The sequence below is a fragment of the Macaca fascicularis genome, chromosome 20 (assembly GCF_037993035.2).
Source record: "Macaca fascicularis isolate 582-1 chromosome 20, T2T-MFA8v1.1".
In the NCBI taxonomy this organism is placed as follows: domain Eukaryota; kingdom Metazoa; phylum Chordata; class Mammalia; order Primates; family Cercopithecidae; genus Macaca; species Macaca fascicularis.
Window position 1 is genome coordinate 42,822,268 of NC_088394.1, and position 21,962 is coordinate 42,844,229.

The window sequence follows — 21,962 nt, forward strand, 5'->3', positions numbered from 1 at the left end:
GACCCTCGGAGCAGGCCCGCAGCCCTGGATGTTAGAGTCCCCATGCGGGGCCCAGGAGGGGAAATGAATCAGACCACACAGAGTGGCTCTGCCAGGGAAACAAGGTGGGAGGAGGCCAGAGGGCCCTGACTTCCCTGGAGCGTGAGCTTTGAAGGGGAGGGCCAAGCAAGAGTGACCTCTCAGGAGAGGTCCCCACATGGGCCTGGGTTTAAGTTGTGGCAGGCTTCAGAACAGGCCTCACTCAGCCTTATTTGCTGGAACTGTGTTCTCAGGTCCAGCCCTGCCACTGTGCATGGCAGGCCCAGCCTCTCCAGCCTAGTGCCAGCTGCCTCCAGCCTTCACACATCTCCTCTGACCTGCGCAGGTGCCCCTGGGAGGTGGGCAGGCCAGCTCACTGCCCATTGTGCAGATGAAGAGAAACCGGGCTCTGTGAAGCCAGGCGCTCGCTAAAGTCACCCCGCTGGTGTCAGAGCCACAAGTCCTGACCCCCTCAGTGCACCTGGCTTGGCTCCTCAGTGCCAGCCTCAACTTGCCGGGCGAGCTGGGGTTACTGGTACTTTTGTACATGTTTGCTTGCTTAATCCTCTTAATTTGTGGGGTTGGGGTGATGTTCTCTGTTACTGAGAAGAGAAAGCTAGCCCAGTTTTCATCTGGGGAGGAAAGGGGGTGATGAGGAATGCAGGGGGAGGGGGCCTAGGGCATTGGGGGAGCTCAGGCTGGGAGTAGGGGGGGTCTGCAGCCCTGCTCCACCCAGCTGGGCATCGATCCCCTACCCCCTGCTCTGCGGGCCCCTGATTGTGCCTTGGGTGTGTAAGCCCACTGTCCCTAGTGGAAGAGCTTGGGCCAGGGGCGGAGGAACAGCCTCACTCTGATCGTCGACTCCTCTTCCAGCAGCCCAGGTCATAGTGCATCCCAACTCTCAACTTCTCCCTTTCTGCTGCAGAGAGCCCAGCATCTTCCTCTCCTGCCCCCAAGCTCCCACAGGCTGAGTCCTCGCAGAGAGGCTTGTGTCAGCCGCATCCCTGGGAGCTGTCGTCCTCCCAGTGGCCTCTGTGCCCCTCCTGGAGCTCTGGGAGTCGGAGTGCTGGGAGCTCAGCCTGTGTCTTGTTCCCCCAGGTAATGGCACTGTGCACCTACCCAAACCTGCTGGACAGCCCCAGCTTCCCAGAAGATGCTAAGAAACGCGCCCGGCGGATCCTGCAGGCTTGTGGCGGGCACAGCCTGGGTGAGGCCCCAACTTGCCAGGCCCTGGGATGTGAAATGAACGAGTGTTCCCGGGGGGGCCCCAGCCTCAAGCGAGAGTCATGCATGCAAATGGGTGTGTGAATGTGTGTGGGTGGCTGACAGCGCGCAGAGTAAACAAAAAATAGCGTCCTCATCCCACTCGCGCCTTGCTGGCCTCCTGTTTATTAAGCGGGTGGTGCTGGCACCACCTTTAGGTGCAAGTGCCTACATCATGCTGGGTGTGGGTCCTCCTCCCTGGAGCCAGCCTCGCTGGACAGCAGCTGAGCCTGCCTTTGTCACAGCAGGTTTCACCCAGCAGCTGGAGGCTGGGTAGAAGTTCAGTGCCCAGTTTTGTTCAGCATCCTTGCCTCTCTGTGGCCCCCAGCTCTGAACATGTCCCTGCACTGTCTTGGAGATGGCAGCCAATTGCTGGGGAAGGGAAGCACCTTGGGACCCCTTCGGCCCCTTTCTGTGGCTTTCTTGTGTCCAGTGGTGCCAGTACCCCCAGGTACTTCATGGTGTTCCCCTCAAACTGGCCCTCACTCCCCTTTTTGGGGACGCATGCCCCAATGTCTGCCTCCTGACGTGGCACCAGGCTCCGCAGAATGGACCTGGAACTTGGCCCCTGTAGATGTGAAGATGATTCTCTCCCCCTTCCCTGCAAGGATGGAGTTCCAGCCTCTGGGCCTCCAGCTCTTTGTTCTGTCATTTTCTTTCCTCTGTTTATTTCTGCTGGTTCCTTTGGGCAGCACCCACGTTGGGAATCCGGCTTCCCTCGCCCTGAGGAAAGCTGCTGTTCTTAGAATCTTCCTAGGATATGAGCCCTGATGTTCCGGAAAGTGGAGCTGAGGGTGGGGACAGATTCTGGTGACTTGTTCAGCAGGGGAGTGGCCCCCCCTTGTTGTCTCTATCCCCTGCCACCCCCCCGCCAACTTTTTCTGCTCTGTCCCTTATTGACGGCCCTGTGCTCACCCTCCTGGGTGTGGCCCCACTGCTGTCCCTCTGAGTCTGGGCACTGTCTCTCTCAGGAGGGGGCCAGCCCCCCCTTGCTTTTCCACCTGCCAGCCTGGATGGGGTGTGGGCTGGGGCCTTGTGTGCCACGACCTAACCACAGGCTGGCAGAAAGCAGCTCTGCAGCCCAGAGGCCCAGCTGCCAGGCTCCCCCTGCACGCTCTGCCTGGCTCCCCCTGCACGCTCTGCCAGGCTCCCCCTGCACGCTCTGCCTGGCCCCAAGGGCAAAGGTGTTTCTCAAAGACCCCCATGGCTATGGAACTAAAACTCCTGGAAGCCCCCAACTGAGAGGCAGGGGGAGGGGAATGTGCCTTTTGTGTGTCTGATGAGAGTGTCTGGGTACGGAGTAGGGATTTTTCTTCCACATACTAAGCCTCATCAACAGGTTTTTGCAACTTCGTGTCAGCCAGAGCTGGAGTAGTGGGGCTGAGAGACTGTGGCCCTGGGAGTTCCCTCGTGGGGTGTTACAGCAAAAGACCAGTTGGCCCTCATGGTTTTTGGGACCCACTCTGAGCCCTGTTCCAGGACCTCGTGAACACAGGTGAGGTAGGAGTGCTTGGAGTCTCCCTCATCCTTCAGCTAGGAAGTAGTTTGTACCCACCTTCTGGGCTTGTAAGGAAGGTTCACGTGTGCTAAATCCGCTTGTTAGCTGTAGACAAGCCCTGCGCATTCCAGGGGGCAGGACAGTGTGGTCCTTGGCATGACAGGGACACAGTGGTGTCGCTCTCTGTTACCTACGCTCTGGGCAGCCTGAGCACTTTTCTGCCCACAGGAGTAAAAAGACATGGAGCATGTCACTATGCTCCAGGGCCACCCTGACCCACAGGGAGATTATTAAATGTGTATACAAGGTCTTGAAGCTCACCCAAGAGATTTTTGTTTTGTTTTGTTTTTTTGAGACAGTGTCACTCTGTCGCCCAGGCTGGAGTGCAGTGGCGTGATCTTGGCTCACTGCAGCTTCTGCCTCCCGGGTTCAAGCGATTCTTCTGCCTCAGCCTCCTGAGTAGCTGGTACTACAGATGCACGCCACCACACCTGGCTAATTTTTGTATTTTTAGTAGAGATGGGATTTCACCATATTGGCCAGGCTGGTCTTGAACTCCTAACCTTGTGATCTGCCCACCTCAGCCTCCCAAAGTGCTGGGATTACAGACGTAAGCCACCGCGCCCGGCCACTCAGGATGTGTTATTATCATGCCCTTTAAAATTATTTCTTGGACTGGGCATGGTGGCTCACGCCTGTAATCCCAGCATTTTGGGATGCCAGAGCAGGTGGATCACCTGAGATCAGGAGTTCGAGATCAGCCTGGCCAACATGGTGAAACCCTGTCTCTACTGAAAATACAAAAATTAGCCAGGCATTATGGCAGGCGCCTGTAATCCCAGCTACTTGGGAGGCTGAGGCAGGAGAATTGCTTGAACCCAGAAGGTGGAGGTTGCAGTGAGCCGAGATTGTGTCATTGCACTCCAGCCTGGGTGATGAGAGTGAAACTCTGTCCCCTCCAAAAAAAAAAAAAAATGTATATATATATATATATATATATATACATAATTTCTTAGCAGGGCTTCATTTTTTTTTTCTCTCTTTCTTTTTTAAGAGTTAGGGTCTTGCTCTGTCACCCAGGCTGGAGTGCAGTGGTACAATCATAGCTCACTGTAACCTTGACCTCCTGGGCTCAAGCAATCCTGCATCAGCCTCCCAAGTAGCTGGAACTACAGGCATACACCACCACACTTGGCCAACTTTTATATTTTTTGTAGACATAGGTTCTCACTATTGTCCAGGCTGCTCTCGAATTCCTGGGCTTAAGCAATCATCCTGCCTTGACCTCCAGAGTAGTTGGGATTACAAGCATGAGCCACCACACCCAGCAACTTCATTTATTTTCTCTTTGATGACCAGTTTGGTTCTCAGGTGTGTCCTGGATCTTAATGGGGTTGAGGTACAACCTAGCACCTGCCTGGGGCAGGGCAGGAGCTGTGTGCCCTTGTCCAGCCTCTCCCTGAGCATGTACCAGGCTGTGTTCTAGACATCAAAGACACTAGTGAGCAAGGTGGGTGGAGCTTCTGTGCTCACGAAGCTATCAGATTTGGGAGGAACAAACATGGAAAAGAATTTCTATGAACGTGTAATCACGATTTCTCATGAGATCTTGGAGAGAGCTGCGGGACTATAACAAGGGGCTGTATGGAGAAGAAGAGGTCATCGGGGGGAGTAAGAACCTGCAGATGCATGCTGGACCAGCGAACAGTATGTGCAAAGGCCCTGAGGTCGGGACCTCTGTGTGATGAATGAAGGGGCCCTAGGGCAGTGGTGTTCAGTGAGGTGGGAGTTCAGCAGTGGGTCCTCAGCAGGGTGTAGTATAGCGCAGCCCGCAGTGGGCGAGGTGCTCTGGGAGAAATGCACAGAAGAAATGGGTAACATCCCCTGCTCAGGAGGAACCAAGAGTCAGGAGTCAGCATGGGGAGGGCAGGGCTGCTTCTGTACAAAATAACTGGAGGGGCCAGCACAGTGGCTTACACCTGTAATCCCAGCACTTTGGGAGGCCGAAGTGGGACAACTGCTTGAGCCCAGGAGTTCAAGGCTGCCGTGAGCTATGATCGTGCCGCTGCACACCAGCCTGAGCAACAAAGTGAGACCCTGTCTCTTAAAAAGAAACCAACTAATAAATAGTAAAGTAACTGGATAAATTATAGGCTGAGATTGGCTGGAGGTGGAGCAGAATCTTTAGGGCAAGCCTCCTGGAGACAGACTAGAAATGATCCTAGAAAGATCAGTGTGTTTTGGAGCATAACGTGAGATCTGAAGAAAAACCCAGGAGCCTCTTTGGAAGGGTAGAAAGTCTGTGACCGCGGAAGTGTGACTCAGAGAAGCAGAGGGCTTGCTAATGGGTAAAGGCCTGGGCATTCAGGGAGGTGGATGCTCTTAGAGGCAGGAAGAGGGGAGGCCCTGAGGAGAAGGTGGGGCATTGAAAAGGGGTGAAGGGAAGCAAGGAGTCCTAGAAGGTCTCTCTTACAGAAGCTCAGAAATACCAACTAAATCACCTAGTGGGGGTGGGCTCTAACACAAGCATCTGCACCTCCCCTTTTTTAAACTTACAAAATTCTCCAAATGTATTAGAATACTGAAAATAGCATGACAGAAGCCCATGCCCACCACCCAGAGTGACACCAGTTAATGTTTGCCACTTGGCACCTTAGAGTATTGGTCTGGCTGCTCCTCTTACAGCTGTGCAGAGCCCAGTGCTGTGCAGAGAGGCTGAGGCAGAGCTGGGGGATTCCAGTTCAGGGCATTTTTTTTTTTTTTAAAGACGGGGTCTCAATCTGTTACCCAGGCTGGAGTGCAGTGGTGCGATCTTGGTTCACTGCAACCTCCACCTCCCAGGTTCAGGTGATTCTCCTGCCTCAGTCTCACGAGTAGCTGGGATTACAGGCACCTGCCACCACACCCGGCTGATTTTTGTGGAGATGTGGTTTCACCATGTTGGCCAGGCTGGTCTTGAACTCCTGACCTCAGGTGATCCGCCTACCTCAGCCTCCCAAAGTGCTGGGAGTAGAGGCGTGAACCACTGCGCCTGGCCCCAGTTCAGAGCATTTGACTGTTCCTCCTCGACGCCAGACCTGGACTGATGCATGCTGAGGCCCCAGAGGAGAATCTGCTACTTCCATTCGCCATCCTGCCTCCTGGGGGTGGTTTTTGCAGTAGCCACAGAAGGAATAGTCTAGTTTTCTTTAAATGTGGTGTAAAATTCAAAAGGTCTAAAAGAATATACAACGAAACATCTGCCTTCCACCTCTGACCCCCAGCCCCCATGCACTTCCACAGGGAATTCACCTCACTAGTTTGAGTCTTCTTCCAGAGAGATCTTACACCTGTACAAATACATCTTTCCAGTTTATTTTCAGAAACCTAAATAGTGGCCTGACATTTAAAAAAATCTTTTTTATGGAGGTAAAAATGTTAATGTATAGCTGGAATACCTTTCACACATGCAAACATCGATGTCACCCCACCAGACTCTGGATACGGAGCTGCCAACACTATTTCGTGCGTCTTTCTAGTCAGTACCGCCACTCCAGAGCAGTTAACCACTGCTCAGCTTCCGGGACCATTCATTAGTTTTACCTGTTTTTGAACTTAGTATAAATGACTTTCAACCCTAAATGGCAGCGGGAGGGTATGTTCACATGGGACTGGGGGCTGGAGGACACCTCACAGTCCCAGGGATGCTGGTCAGAGCCCTGGGTGCCTGGGGCTGGCCGGTGGTGCTATTGTGGGGTTTTTGTTTTTATTTTTATTTATTTTTTCGAGACAGGGTTTCACTCCAGGCTGGAGTGCAGTGGTGTCATCATAGCTCACCGCAGCCTCTACCTCCTGAGCTCAAGTGATCCTCCCAGCTCAGCCTCCAAGTAGCTGGGACTAGAGGCGCACGCCACCACACCTAGCTGATTTTGTGTTTTTTGTAGAGATGAGGTTTCGCCACATTGACCAGGCTTGTCTCAAACTCCTGGGCTCAAGTAATCCTCCTGCCTCGGCCTCCCAAAATTCTGGGATGACAGGTGTGAGCCACTGCGCCCAGCCCAGGGGGTGCTATTTTGGAGCCTAAATGTTGGCCCATTCTCTCAAGTCCTGTGGAACCATGTGTAGGCAACCATCATAAAAGCATGGGAATCCCAGATCTAGTGACTGACAGCGTCACAGAACACATATAAATCCCAGGAGAGTGGGTGGAACAGGTTTGGGCACCATTTGAGTAGAAGCTAGGGCCTAGAATAATGTGTGACACATGATAGGTACTCAGTACTGGGTGAGTGAGTGGATGAGTGGATGGGTGGATGGATAGAGGGGTGGGTGGATGAGGCCCAGACACGTGGTTAAGCAGCTTGCCACAGTTCCAAAGCAATGGGAGTTGGGCTCCACCCGAGACCCTCATCCCAAACAGGCATCCCTCTAATTATATGGATATTAATTATATTGACCTTGTGGAGCCAGACATCCTGCCTCTGTTACTGTCTTGCCTGCTGTCTTACAGGGTCCTACAGTGCTAGCCAGGGTGTCAACTGCATCCGTGAAGACGTGGCTGCCTATATCACCAGGAGGGATGGCGGCGTGCCTGCAGACCCCGACAACATCTACCTGACCACGGGAGCTAGTGACGGCATTTCTGTACGTGTGAGGGTGGCTTGTTGTTATGCGGTGTTTACCCACATGAAGAGCAGCCTTGCCTGTTAGGGCCCAGCATTGGAACTGGCTAGCAGGGAGACAGGCTAGCAGGGAGGGTGGCAGCATGGGTGGCCACCTCTGGTCCCCCTGCCCTGGCAGCCTGCAGTCTTTGCCTCTTTTAGTCTTCATGAGCCTGGGCGCTATTGCAGCCTTGATTTCCATCCAGAGTACACACCAGCAGGTCCGGCTGCAGAGGAGCCAGGGGCCACCCGAGGGTAACCATTGGCCTTTCTGTGGTTCTGCACGTACTGGTGTTCCTCCTGTGCCAGGTGCTGAGGAGACAATGGGAAACCAAACACATCATTTGGCCTCTGCCTACACAGGCAGAGCAGACCAGCTGATATCACAAAAATAAATGCACATCACAAGCTTTTAGTTTCTCTTCTGCAGTAGAGAAGGACAGGGTGTTATGGGAGGGAGCAGTGGGAACTCCGACCTGGTGGGGCAGGGGCAGGAAGTCTCCAAGGAAGGCTGAGCAGACACCGACCTGAGGGACACACAGGAGTGAACTGGGAGAGGGGGTGTGCTCTGAGCTGAAGGTCACTATGTGCAGAGGCCAAGAGCTGGCAGGAGTCTGAGTGCTGGGAACTGGAGATGCTGGGGGATGAGTGCACAGCGAGGGACGGAGTTACCAGGCGTGGGCTGGCAAGGCAGCTGGCGTCAGTACAGGGCCTTAGAGGCCACGCTGAGGATTTGGGTCATTGTGCTAAGAACAACAGGGAGCCACTGAAGGGTTTGAAGGAGAAGGAGGTGGGGCAGTTAGATTTCTGTTCCTAAGTTTAAATTTTGGCTGCGAGGGGCACAGGAGGCAAGAGGAGGTGGCTCAGGCTGGAGTCAGCTACCAATGGGGTCGGGGAGGACTGGGGCCAGTGGTTACTTGCAGTTTGGAGTGCAGTGGTTACTTGCAGTGGAGTTTGCAGTCCTGGGCTTGGGGGACTGGTGGAGCCTGCAGTCCTGGGCTTGGGGGACCAGTGGAGGCTTCAGTCCTGGGCTTGGGGGACTGGTGGAGCCTGCAGTCCTGGGTTTGGGGGACCGGTGGAGTTTTCAGTCCTGGGCTTGGGGAAGTAGTGGAGCCTACAGTCCTTGGGGGGACTGGTGGAGCCTGCAGTCCTGGGCTTCGGAGACTGGTGGAGCCTGCAGTCCTGGGCTTGGGGGACTGGTGGAGTCTGCAGTCCTGGGGTTGGGGACTGGTTGCCTGCCTGTCCCTTTCTGCATACCCCTCCCAAGGCCTGGCTTGGTGTTAGGTGCTGTTGACTCATCTATTCTCAGGGAGCCATGTGCTGTCTGAACTTTTCCTTCTTTAATGGGGCTGTCTTTGTTTCCTGACCTGTAAGGCTCTTGTTTGTTGAGTGCTTTGTTCCTTTCCCAAAGCCTTTCCTACACATTAAGCTCTTACTGGAGCCCATGAGAAATGGAGGCCCGGAGACATTAAGTGGTCTGCCTGCCTTGAGTCAGTTCATGTGACATTTGGGATTCTAACACTGGAGCTCCAGCAACCAATCACATCATCTTCCATTGCCCTCTGCTGTCAAGGCCTCTCTTGAATCCCAGAAATGCCCAGTGTGGGAAGAGGTTCCAGAGTAGAGAAGGGGGCGTGTCCACAAGATTCAGCGGAAAGAATCAAGTCATTGTACTTCAAAGTCTCGTGACATTTTTGCAGCAAGGAACTGAGTCTGGAAAAGGACCTGTGCCCGTGTTTAAGGTGGAGACTCTCCCTGCAGAGGGTTTTGGCTAATTAATTCAATGAATTACTGGCACCTCCACCAATACCCCACAGGAATCGCATGGCCTGGTTTCTCAGAAATCTTAAACAAGCATCCTGCTCAGCTTGGAAAACAGGTCAACGCGCCACCTGGTGGCTGTAGATGGGTATTTTATCCCATTTTAAGAGTCCCTTGTTGGGGTGGATGTAGAGTGGGGTCTTTCCAACCTTGGGCACTGATACTGATAACACATACTCGTGGGCCCCACCCCTGACATAGGGAATCAGGATCACAGGAGCGGAGTCAGAATAATTCTGAGACAGGGCTAGTATGGGACCTACTATTTTAGAAGTATTAAAAATACAAATATTGAGTCTTTTTAAAAATATATTTTTTTAAAAGAAAAATATATATTTTTAAATTTTTAAGTAGGGAGGTGGAGGTCTCACTGTGTTGCACAGGCTGGTCTCGAACTCTTGGCCTCAAGTGATTTGGCTGCCTCAGTCTCCCAAAGTGCTAGGATTTTAGGCATGAGCACCGTGCCCAGCCTAAGTACTGAGTCGTTAACTACATGTTCGGCACTGTGCCGAGAACTTTAGAATGCTGGATTTTGCTTACTCCTTGCAGCTTCCCTCATTTTACAGATGAGGAAACTGAGACTCAGGGGAGTAAAGTGACTTGCACAGAGTTGGACTGGAGGCATGCAGTGGGGCCACGGGTGAAAGGCTGGGTCAGGGATGGGAAGTGGTGCTGGCTTTCTACATGTGACTTCTGCGTTGCAGACAATCCTGAAGATCCTCGTCTCTGGAGGCGGCAAGTCACGGACAGGTGTGATGATCCCCATCCCACAGTATCCCCTCTATTCAGCCGTCATCTCTGAGCTCGACGCCATCCAGGTGAACTACTACCTGGACGAGGAGAACTGCTGGGCGCTAAATGTGAATGAGCTCCGGCGGGCGGTGCAGGAGGCCAAAGACCACTGTGACCCTAAGGTGCTCTGCATAATCAACCCCGGGAACCCTACAGGTCTGCACTTTACTTCCTCGCCAGTTTCGTAGAGGGTGGGGGTGGCTGATACACTGGCTGTCTAGAAACCAAAGAGTTACATAATTAAAGCTTCTCTCTGCCCCTAGTTTCCCTTCCAGATTTGCTAACCTAAAGCCATAAAATTTGCCACAGGCCACCTCAAGAGATGAGGAGGCCAGGTGTGGTGGCCCATGCCTGTAATCCTGGCACTTTGGGAAGCTGAGGCAGGTGGATCACTTGAGTTCAGAAATTGGAGACAAGCCTGGCCATCATGGTGAAACCTCGTCTCTACTAAAGACACAAAATTTAGCAGGGCATGGTGGTGTGCGCCTGTAGTCCCAGCTACTCAGGAGGCTGAGGCATAAGATTTGCTTGAACTCGGGAGGCGGAGGTTGCAGTGAGCTGAGATCATGCCACTGCACTCCAGCCTGGGTGACAGAGCAAGACTTTGTCTCAAAAAAAAAAAAAAATTAGCCAGGTGTGGTGGTACATGGAGTTCCAGCTACTAGGGAGGCTGAGGTGGAATGATCGCTTGAACCCAGGAGGCAGAGGTTGCAGTGAGCCGAGATTATGCCACTGCACTCCAGCCTGGGCAATAGAATAAGACCTTGTCTAGAAAAAAAGTGAGTAGACCGGGCGCGGTGGCTCACGCCTATAATCCCAGCACTTTGGGAGGCCGAGGTGGGTCGACCACGAAGTCAGGAGATCGAGACCATCCTGCCTAACACGGTGAAACCCTGTCTCTACTAAAAATACAAAAAATTAGCCGGGCGAGGTGGCGGGGACCTGTAGTCCCAGCTACTCAGGTGGCTGAGGCAGGAGAATGGTGTGAACCTGGGAGGTGGAGATTGCAGTGAGCCGAGATCGTGCCACTGCATTCCAGCCTGGGCGACAGAGCAAGACTCCGTCTCAAAAAAAAAAAAAAAAAAAAAAGTGAGTAAATGCAGACATTTTCTTGGGCAGTTTGAATAATTATTATTATTTTATAGAGATTGGGTCTTGCTCTGTGGCTCCAGGCCTGGCTGAAGTGCAAGTGGTATGATCATAACTCACTGCAGCTTTGAACTCCTGGTGATCTTCCTGCCTCAGCCTCCTGAGCAGCTCAGACTACAGGCAGCACCACCACGCCCAGCTCATATTTTAATTTTTTATTTTTGTAGAGACAAGGTCTTGCTGTGTGTCCCAGGCTGGTCTTAACTCCTGGCCTCAAGCGATTCTCCCAAAGCACTGGGATTGTAGGCATGAGCCACTGCACCCAGCCAGGGTTGTATTATTTTCAAGACTGGTTTTTTGTTCGTACATTTGCAAAGACTTGCCTCCTTGAGATAATTTACTCACAAACTTACCATTAATTATAGGCCTCATTTTACCGTCCCTCCTCCTTATTTTTTGAACCAGTTTTGAGAATGCTGGTGTGTGTGTTGGTTTTTCTTTGATACAGCACTGCTGTGTCCCTTTGAGGCCTGAGAGGAAAAGTCATTTTCAAAACAAAAGCTACTAAACCAAAAAAGCCACGAATTTCCAGAAATTGAAAAGCACCCCCAATTTTGCATGTTTTTCTTTAAAAAAAAGTCCGCAGTCCTGTCTGTTTTGATATTTCTGGGCTGCTGGCTTCATATGCCCCCAGTGCTATTTGGACACAGGGAACAAGGGCTCCTCTCTCCTCCTTTTTTGAGATAAATTGGGTCAGGGCCAAAATCTGTTTGAGGTGATTGTGGAATCTGTTTCTCGGGAACATCAAATGATGCTTCAGTCAGCTGAAAACATCCCTTGAATTCCCGCATGCAGAAAATGGGTGCAGCTGGCAATACCACTGGCTTGTTTACCCCAGCTCCTGGGAGCGGACGGATAAAGATTCAGTAGGAAAATAACATAGAGCTGGCTTCTCAATCCTAGTTGTACATTAGAATCCCAAAGGGAACTTTGAAAAATCTCAAAATCAAGGCCACACTCTAGGATCTCTGAGATATCGGTAGCCTGTGCTGCCGAGGGTGAGACCCACTGCCTAGGAAGCATGGTGCCCAAGCTGCAGGGCCCCACTTCAGACACTTGGATGTAATTGGGCCGGGGTATGGTTTGAGAGTTTGCATCTCTAACACATTCCCAGGTGATAATGATGCCGGGCCCAGGACCACACTTGCGGTAGCAAGTTCTACAACATCTTGGGAAAGACACTGTACCTAGTCCACGTCACAGAGTCAACACATTCTTGGCCAGGTGTTTACATAAATCTTTTCACCTGACTGAGAAGAAGTCACTGTTCCGGAGACTCTCCTGCTCTGAGTAAAGAGGTCATTTTCTATTAATCTGATATATTAACATAAGTAATTTTTATAAAGTACTTTATGAGTGGGCAGGACCTGGCCTTGCTCCTGCGGTCTTCACTGTGTGAGAGTCAGTCAGCTGTAAGAAGAGGGTCTCTGGAAAATAGAAACCCACCTGTGGTGACCATATGTCTTGTCTGGACCACACACTGTGACCAGGGTAGCTTAAAGGTGTCCAAGTGGACTGGGTTCTTAAACCAGGGCCCTTTTGGTGTCAAGACAGAGACCCAACTCGAGACTGAAGGGATTGGAGGGTGGAACTGTGGAGTGCGGGGGTGAAGCAGTGCGCCTGAGTCAGAGTCCGTGTCACAGGAGCCTCAGTCCTTCGTCAGCTCTACCTTCCTCTGGGTTGGAGTCCTCAGGAAGAATCCATCCTTGGAGTGACTTCAGCACTTTCAGCCATTGCCATCAGCTGAGGTACCTTACAGCAGAGCCTATTCCAGAGTTTCACCAGGCTGAGGTTGGGTCACCTGCCCATTCCCGAACCAGTCAAATCCCTGGGACTCTGATTGGCAGCTCTGTGTCCCAGGCCTCCCGCTGAAGTTCCCCATAGGACAGTGGTATTAGGCTGTTCTTGCATTGCTATAAAGAAATACCTGAGGCCGGGCGCGGTGGCTCAAGTTTGTAATCCCAGCACTTTGGGAGGCCGAGGCGGGCGGATCACGAGGCCAGGAGATCGAGACCATCCTGGCTAACACGGTGAAACCCCGTCTCTACTAAAAAATACAAAAAACTAGCCGGGCGAGGTGGCGGGCGCCTGTAGTCCCACCTACTCAGGAGGCTGAGGCAGGAGAATGGCGGGAACCCGGGGGGTCGGAGCTTGCAGTGAGCCGAGATCGCGCCACTGCACTCCAGCCTGGGGCACAGAGCAAGACTCCGTCTCAAAAAAAAAAAAAAGAAATACCTGAGACTGGGTAATTTTTAAGAAAAGAGGCTTGATTGGCTCACAGTTCTGCAGACCGTACAGGAAGCGTGGTGGTATCAGCTTCCGGGGAGGCCTCAGGAAGCTTCCAGTCAAGTCGGAAGGTGAAGGGGGAGCAGGCACATAGCATGGCAAGAGCAGGAACAATAGAATCAGAGTGGGGCGGGGGATGCTGCATACTTTCAGGGTCCGCCCCCATTACCCAAACACCTCCCACTAGACCCAGCTCAACATGGGGATTACATTGCAACACAAGATTTGGGTGGGGACAGACATCCAAACTACGTGAACAGTCGTGATCTGTCACTCAAAGGAGGATGCTAAGTCACAAGCTACAGATCTTCCCATCAGCTTTTGGGGAATTACTTTGGCCCAGCCTTGAAAGGTACTTGGGAGACCCCTCTCCAGCCTTTTGGCCTGCATCAAAGCGGTATCTCATGTCACCCCCAGCTGGGCACAGCTGTGCCCTGGCCCCTCTAATGCCATATATGACATTCCCTCCTCCTGCACCGCTGTTCATGCGCTTGTTTGTTCACTGGCTCAGTGGGCATGCTCTGAGGTGCTGGAGAGAAGTAAGTTCTGCCCTTATCCTCACGCTGACGTGGTGTGTAACAGCAGAATTGTTTGTACACACTGGGTCTCATGTCCTTTACTGGGCTGAAATCTTTTTAAGGCTCTGGTTCTTGCTTAGTCGCTTGTGTTCCGTTTAGCATTTAGTGAACACAGCTTTTCTGGTGCTCAAATCCTGGTTTGCATTCCAACAGGATACAGTTTGTGGCATCACAAGCATGGAAGGGCAAGACCAGGAGGAATTACAAGCAGGCTCTGCTGTCCTCAGAAGCCAGCCCTTCTCTGTGAGAATAGTGGCTGGTTTCTTATAGAAACTGGTGCCTGCCACCCTCCTGGCATCCCAGAACCCTGAGCTTTTTAAATAGGAAGGCTAGTTGGTGCTTTCTTGGAAGAAGAAAAGTTGGTCCCTTAGTAAAGGAATTGGTTCATTGCTTAGCTAGTTCAAGATAGAAATTTTGATGGAATCATGCCACACTCTTACAAGATACGTGTGTATGTTTTTTCCAGGCATATTTATATTTTTGCATAGACCAGAATATAGGTATTATTAACAAAAAGGTAAGATACTCTACATACTGTTTTGCGCATATATATATATACGTGTGTATATATGCACATATACACGTATATATATGTGTGTATATATACGTGTGTATATATATGTATGTGTATATACGCGTATATATATGTATGTACGCACACACACAATAATAGGCTGGGTGCAGAGGCTCATGCCTGTAATCCCAGCACTTTGGGAGGCTGAGGCTGGAGGATGGCTTGAGCCCAGGAGTTTGAGGCTGCAGTGAGCTAGGATCATGTAACTGTACTCCAGCAAGAGTGACAGAGCAAGACACTGTAAAGAATATACATGCATGCATGTATAGACATGTATGTACGCACACAAGATATCTATGTAATATACACAGACATATAGTAAACAAACATGACGCTTGTTAAGAAGTTAGCAAGCCTGATTGTAGTGGTGGTTTTCCAGAGGATATTGTGAGCACATCAGATATTCCCGGTGCCACACTCAAAGCAAGTCTCAGGAAATACTGAGGGAAGGTCCCATTTCTACCTCGTTGCGTTTACTCCTTCTCTCACCTGTACCCATGGCATTTCGTGTGAACGGATGGATCACCATCTTGCTGTTTGCACTCATTTCTCTAAAATGCGGGTGCGGTGCGGTGGCTCATGCCTGTAATCTCAGCACTTTGGGAGGCCGAGGTGAGTGGATCACTTGGGGTCCAGGAGTTCAAGATCAGCCTGGGTACATGGTGAAACCCCTTCTCTTCAAAAAATAAAAAGTTAGCTGGGCATGGGGGCTCACACCTGTAGCCCCAGCTATTCAGGAGGCTGAGGCAAGAGAATCACTTGAACCCAGGAGGCGGAGGTTGCAGTGAGCCAAGACTGTGCCACTGCACTCCAGCCTGGGTAACAGAGTGAGACTCAGACTCAAAAATTAAAGAGAAATAATAAAATGTGTTGTAAGTGTTCCCTGTTAGTGTTGAGTCCTGCAGCGTGCTCATCTTTAGTGATGCCGGGTAGCAGCTGACAGGAGACACCAAAGCTGGTGCCCAGGCTCATTCACTTAGCATTTATTCTGCAGTTATTTATTGAGTGCCTGTTGAGTGCTGTCTTTGAGGGCAGATCATGAGCGGGGAGAGGCCCTGTCCCTGCCTTGTGGAGCTCATGGGTGCCTCTCTGGGGAGAAAGGAGCTAACTCTTCACCCGGTGACCATAGCCAGTGCGAGTCTCTTCACCATCTGCTGCTGGTGTGCAGTAATGGGGGGAGGGCACTAGCTGATAGATTTAACTCCTGCAGTTGTATTTTCCCGTTCTTTGTTTTATTTTTGAGACAGAGTCTTGCTCTGTCACCCATGCTGGAGTGCAGTGGAACAGTCATAGCTTACTGCAGCCTCAAATTCCTGAGCTCAAGCGATCCTCCAGCCTCAGCCTCCAAGTGGCTGGGACTACAGCCATAAGCCACCACACCTGGATAATTTTTATTGTAGAGATGAGGTGTTGCTGTGTTGCCCAGGCTGGTCTGGAGCTCCTGGACTCAAGCGATCCTCCCACCCTGGCCTCCCGAAGCACTGGGATTACAGGCGTGAGCCATTGTACCGAGCCTTTTCTCCCTGCTCCTTATGATGCTTCCATGCCTCTCTGTTCTGCAGCGCAGACATACCACACACCACATACACACACACACCACAGAGACACGTACAACACACAGACACATACTACACACACTGCACACAAACACCCACACATGCACGTGTGTGCACACACACCCCAACACACCTACACATACACCACATACACACCCCACCACACCTGCACACACATACTCACACCTACACACGCAACACATACACACCCCACCACACCTACACACAGACTCACACCCCCACCACACCCATACACACACTACAGACACACCCCCACCACACCCATACACACACTACAGACACACCCCCACCACACCCATACACACACTACAGACACACCCCCACCACACCCATACACACACCTGCACACGCACCACATACACACACACACCCCACACACACCACACAGACTTAGATACCGCACCATACCTACACACACACCACACACAGACACACACACCCCCACCAGACCTACACACACACTACAGACACCCCCCACCACACCCATACACACACCTACCCACACAGCACATACACACACCCCACACACATACCACACACAGACTTATACACCTGACCACACCTACACACATACTACATAGACACACACACCACACACACACCCCACCACACCTACACACCCCACCACACCTGCACACACACACACCTACACACGCAACACATACACACCCCACCACACCTACACACAGACTCACACACCCCCACCACACCTACACACACACTACAGACACACCCCCACCACACCCATACACACACCTGCACACGCACCACATACACACACACACCCCACACACACCACACAGACTTAGGTACTGCACCATACCTACACACACACCACACACAGACACACACACCCCCACCACACCTACACACACACTACAGACACCCCCCACCACACCCATACACACACCTGCACATGCACCACATACACACACACACCCCACACACATACCACACAGACTTAGATACCATACCTACACACACACCACACACAGACACACACAGACTCACACACCCCCACCACACCTACACACACACTACAGACACACCCCACCACACCCATATACACACCTACCCACACAGCACATACACACACCCCACACACATACCACACACAGACTTATACACCCGACCACACCTACACACATACTACATAGACACACACACCACACACACACCCCACCACACCTACACACATACCACACACCCACACACATACACACCACACCTACATGCACACCACACAGACCACACCCCCCCCACCACACTGGCACACATACCACAGAGACACACCCCACCACACCACACACCACACACAGACACTTGCACATGCGAGTGTATGCACACACACACACACCACCACGCCTACACACAAAGCCTTCATAAAAATAAGAGAGCCAGGCTGGGCGTGGTGGCTCACACCTGTAATCCCAGCACTTTGGGAGGCCGAGGCGAGTGGATCACCTGAGGTTGGGAGTTCGAGACCAGCCTGACCAACATGGAGAAACCCTGTCTCTACTAAAAATACAAAATTGGCCAGGCGTGGTGGCACAAGCCTATAATCCCAGCTACTCGGGAGGATGAGGCCGGAGAATTGCTTGAACCTGGGAGGTGGAGGTTGCGGTGAGCCGAGATCATGCCCAGTGCACTCCAGCCTGGGCAACAACAGCAAAACTCCATCTCAAAAAAAATAAAAATAAAATAAGAGAGCCGGGTGAGAACCCCTTCTTCCTCGCATAACTGGCTGAAGAGAGTCAGACATGCGGGCAGCTCTTCTGGGTGTCCCTGGAGGCCGACTACACCATCATGCGTGGCACTGGGGAGGGGTCTCTGGGGGGCTCGAGGGAACACAGGGCACCGGAGTGATTCTGGATGGGCTTCTGACCTGGGGACAATTTAAACAGCATTACAACCAACATTTTGGTTTTCTTGGGGATTCTATAGGCCAGGTACAAAGCAGAAAGTGCATAGAAGATGTGATCCACTTTGCCTGGGAAGAGAAACTCTTTCTCCTGGCTGATGAGGTAAGAGTGTCCCCACTCAGAGGGGATGGGCACTAGCTTTCTCTACTAGAGGGAGGTACCCAGCCGCCGTTGTTCTGCAGCCAGAGAGCTGTCTTGGTGTTGGAGGAATGATTCTGGCCTAGGGTGAGGATGTTCAGTGTTACAACTCGTGAGACTGTGACCTAGATTACCCCTTTATTGGTTTGTACTCTTGGTTGTAAATTTCAGAAATTCAGCCCAAATCACTTAAGTTCCAAAAGAAAAAGGAAAAAGGAAAAATGCTGGTGGGGTCATAGGTGTGCAGCTGAATCCAGGGGCTTGGACTTTATCTTTCAGGTCCTCTTTCCCTTTTCCACCCCTCTGTGTTGGCCTCATACACAGGCCTGTTATCTTCCCAGCCTAGAGATTCCCAGCCTAGAAAGAGGGCTTTTGGCCCTGGTGGTTCCAGCAAGTCTCAGAATTGAGCCTTATTGGTTCAGCCTGAGTCTCACGCCCATTGCTGAACCAATCACTGTGATGTAGGGGTTCCAGTATGCAGATTGACCAGGCCCAGAGCCTAGGGTGGGCCATCTGCTTTCTTTTCCCAAACCTCCAGATAGAGAACCAAGGAGGGTTATTCCTTGAGGGCCAGCTGAGGGGCTCCTATCCAACAAGGGAGGGTGGGTTCCCAGTGGCAGAAATGACTGACACCCACTCCTCATAAAGCTGTAGTTCTATGCCTCCCAGCGCTTCTGTATCTACTGTCTCATTTAATTCGCTTACATCTTAGGAAGGGATCTTAACCCCATACCTGTTGCTTCTTGAACTACAGTTCTGGAACCAAAATCAGCTCATTCTTTTTCTGCTTTGAAAAGAAACTGAGGTTCCATCAAATCCTCTTTTTGTTTCTTCTTCATTTCTGCATGGTTTCCGGTGAGCTGCAGCTTCTAGCCTGCTGCCTTCATTTCTTTGCTCCTTGTCACCCCCCCAACACACACCGCACATACAAATGCAGACACACACACACGCATACACACACAGACATACACACAGACATATATGTACGTACATACAGACACACATGCATACACAGACACGCACATACATACACAGACACATACATACACACACAGCTCACCCATCAAATTGTTGCCTTAATAGTAGATGGGCGTGACATCTTCATTTCTAAAGGAGAGAGAAGGTAGCAGAGAGACCCATGGTTTTCCTCATGACCTGGTACACAGAACTTCCCTCTGGGTCTGGGAAGAGGAGGATGAGGAGGACAGGGCCTGGCTTGGCGATGGAGCCAGCTTGACCCTCCGACTGATCCCCAGGGCCCCAGAAAGGCTCAGTTTCTCTGATCTCCAAAACAGATGGGGAATTAACCTCAAAGGCCAGGGTGGGTGTCTGCCAGCTGTGAGTGCTGGACTCTGGGGACTGGAAAGAACCAAACGGGTGTAGGTGCTGCTCTGGCAGGGAAAAGTGGGCGGAAGAACACAATGATTCCACTCTGGGGGGTTAAGTGTTGCAAAGGAAACCCAACAGGGTTAGCTCTTCAAATAGGAGATCAGAGGAAAGGGGCACTAATGCCGTCGTCACAGTGTTGGTAAAGCAAGGAAGCACCGTGCTTTAGGGGGAGAGTCTGCTTGGGAGGATGGGCGTCTCGGCGCCATCACTGGTCAGATGGGGTGGAAGGGAAGTCTGAGGATTGGGCGGGGATGAGTGTGAGAGAAATCAAGTGAGCTCCTGAGCTGTCTCAGCGTCCAGCCTGAGGCCTTGCCTCCTTGCTTATTCTAGAAAGTTCCTTCAGGCACACTTGGCTCATCCCTGGAAGTGGCACAGGAGGCTGGGCCTCATGGCCTACAGCACCTGTGCCCTCCCTTGCCTTGGCCACACTGGGCAGCAGCCTCTTTGAGGGCCCTTTGGTGACCGTCCCTGCCGTGCCCCCGCAGGTGTACCAGGACAACGTGTACTCTCCAGATTGCAGATTCCACTCCTTCAAGAAGGTGCTGTACGAGATGGGGCCCGAGTACTCCAGCAACGTGGAGCTCGCCTCCTTCCACTCCACCTCCAAGGGCTACATGGGCGAGTACGTGGGCCTCCCTTCCCTCCCGCCACTGCTGGGCCCACCAGATCCTCACGCTGCCGGCTCCTCTGCCCTGCGCCGTGGTCTACTCACTTGGATGGAGAGAAGGCTGCCCTTATCTGTTGCTTCTGCATCTCCCCAGCGGGAGAGCCATGGTGTGAGAACAGCCCTGGTGCGGGGCTCAAATAAGGACGTGCTCAGACAACGGACAAATGATGGAGTGGAAACAGGACTACATGGCAGCTTGTGACACCTGGTGTTTTCTCTGTCACTGTTGTTCTGAGGTTGACTGATGTCTGAGGGGTCAGGGAGGGCGGATGCTGTTAGGCTGATGGGCCGTGCTCTGGATGCAGGGCTGCCTTAGGCACTGCGTGACCTCAGAGGCTAAAGGTCAGCTGTAATCCTGTGTCTGTTCATTCAGCTAATATTTACTGAGCACTTACGATGAGTCCGGCACTGATCTCAGTGCGGGGGATGCCACAGCGAACACCCTCCTGCCAGCACAAAGCATGGGTTCTAGTGAGGTGAGAGAGCTGTAGGCAAATGAGCAAATCGTGCATCCAACGGAGAACAGTCATTAGGAGAGAGGTAGGGGTGGGGTCGAAGGCTGAAGTGGTGCAGCCTCAATGAGGAGTTGGCTTCTGAGTTAAACCCCGAAGGAGTGTGGTGGGGAACTGTGCAGATATCTGGGGGAAGAGCATTGCAGGCAGCGGGAGCAGCCTGGGCAAAGACCCTGTGGTAGCAGCACACCTGCCGTGTTGGTGGAACACACCTGCCATGTTGGCAGAACAGCCAGGAGCTGGAAAGGAGGGGTGAGGGGGCAGTGGCAGAAGTGGAGACCTGAGAACCATAGGAGGCCGGGTCACCTGGGCCACTTTGGTGATCGTATTTTTCACCTGTGCTCAGCATGAGATAGGAGCTTTTGGAGGGGGTGTGGCCTTGCTTAGCTGGTGTATTACTCCTTCTGGCTGCTGTGTGGTAGGGGATGGGGTACAGATGGAGACAGGCCAGGAGGCTGTTATAGTCTCACAGGTGAGATATTGTGCACCAGGCAGAGATAGGGAGAGATCCTGGATGTATTTGAAGGTGGAGTTGATAGGAGTTGTGGATGGAAAAGGCAGGTGTGGGAGAGAAGAGTCAAGGATGAATCCTGGCCAGGTGCGGTGGCTCACATCTGTGATCCAAGAACTTTGGGAGGCCGAGGTGGGAGGATCACTCAAGGCCAGGAGTTTGAGACTGCAGGGAGCTGTGATTACGCCACTGCACGATGAATCCTTAGTTGTTTGTTCAAACAACGGGAAGGATGGTGTTGCAGTCAACAGATGAGGAAGGCTGAGGGTGAAGCAGGTTTAGGGAGAAAGAGCAGGAGTTTGGTTTTGGACCTATTAAAGTTAAATTTGCCAGCTTGGCGTCCAGTTGGAGAGAGATGTGTAAGTATCCAGGCAAGCTGACATCTGGTGGGTGGTTTAAGTTTGGGAGATGTCTGGGTGTGAATTGTAAGATTGTTGGAGCTCTGAGCCTGGACATGTCTCATACTCACATGGAGTGAGGCCTGGGCCTGGGCCCCTACTGCTGGGAGGTTAGGGGAAAGAGCAGGAAGCCACAGAGACTGAGGAGAGACCAGTGGGTTTGCAGCAAAGGGCATGCGTTCCCAACGTGGTGGGATCCTATTCTGTGCCGGGTGTCGGCATGGGGAGG

The 21,962-nt window shown here is 52.1% G+C and overlaps 1 protein-coding gene across 3 annotated transcripts in view; it reads left to right on the forward strand.

Annotated features, from left to right (window-relative positions):
- The window catches only part of GPT2 (glutamic--pyruvic transaminase 2), a 47,438-nt gene that overhangs the window by 14,879 nt on the left and 10,597 nt on the right, over window positions 1-21,962 (forward strand). The window contains exons 4-8 of one of the 3 annotated variants that reach the window (XM_074026746.1): window positions 1,117-2,776; window positions 7,269-7,402; window positions 9,945-10,188; window positions 18,141-18,220; window positions 20,131-20,267. In XM_074026746.1, the coding sequence (XP_073882847.1) occupies window positions 9,996-10,188; window positions 18,141-18,220; window positions 20,131-20,267 (410 nt within the window). In that variant the 5' untranslated portion in view covers window positions 1,117-2,776; window positions 7,269-7,402; window positions 9,945-9,995. Of the gene's footprint in view, window positions 1-1,116; window positions 2,777-7,268; window positions 7,403-9,944; window positions 10,189-12,295; window positions 12,495-18,140; window positions 18,221-20,130; window positions 20,268-21,962 lie in introns of those variants that run through there. The other 2 variants (XM_045382907.3, XM_074026747.1) reach the window with 2 other exon arrangements.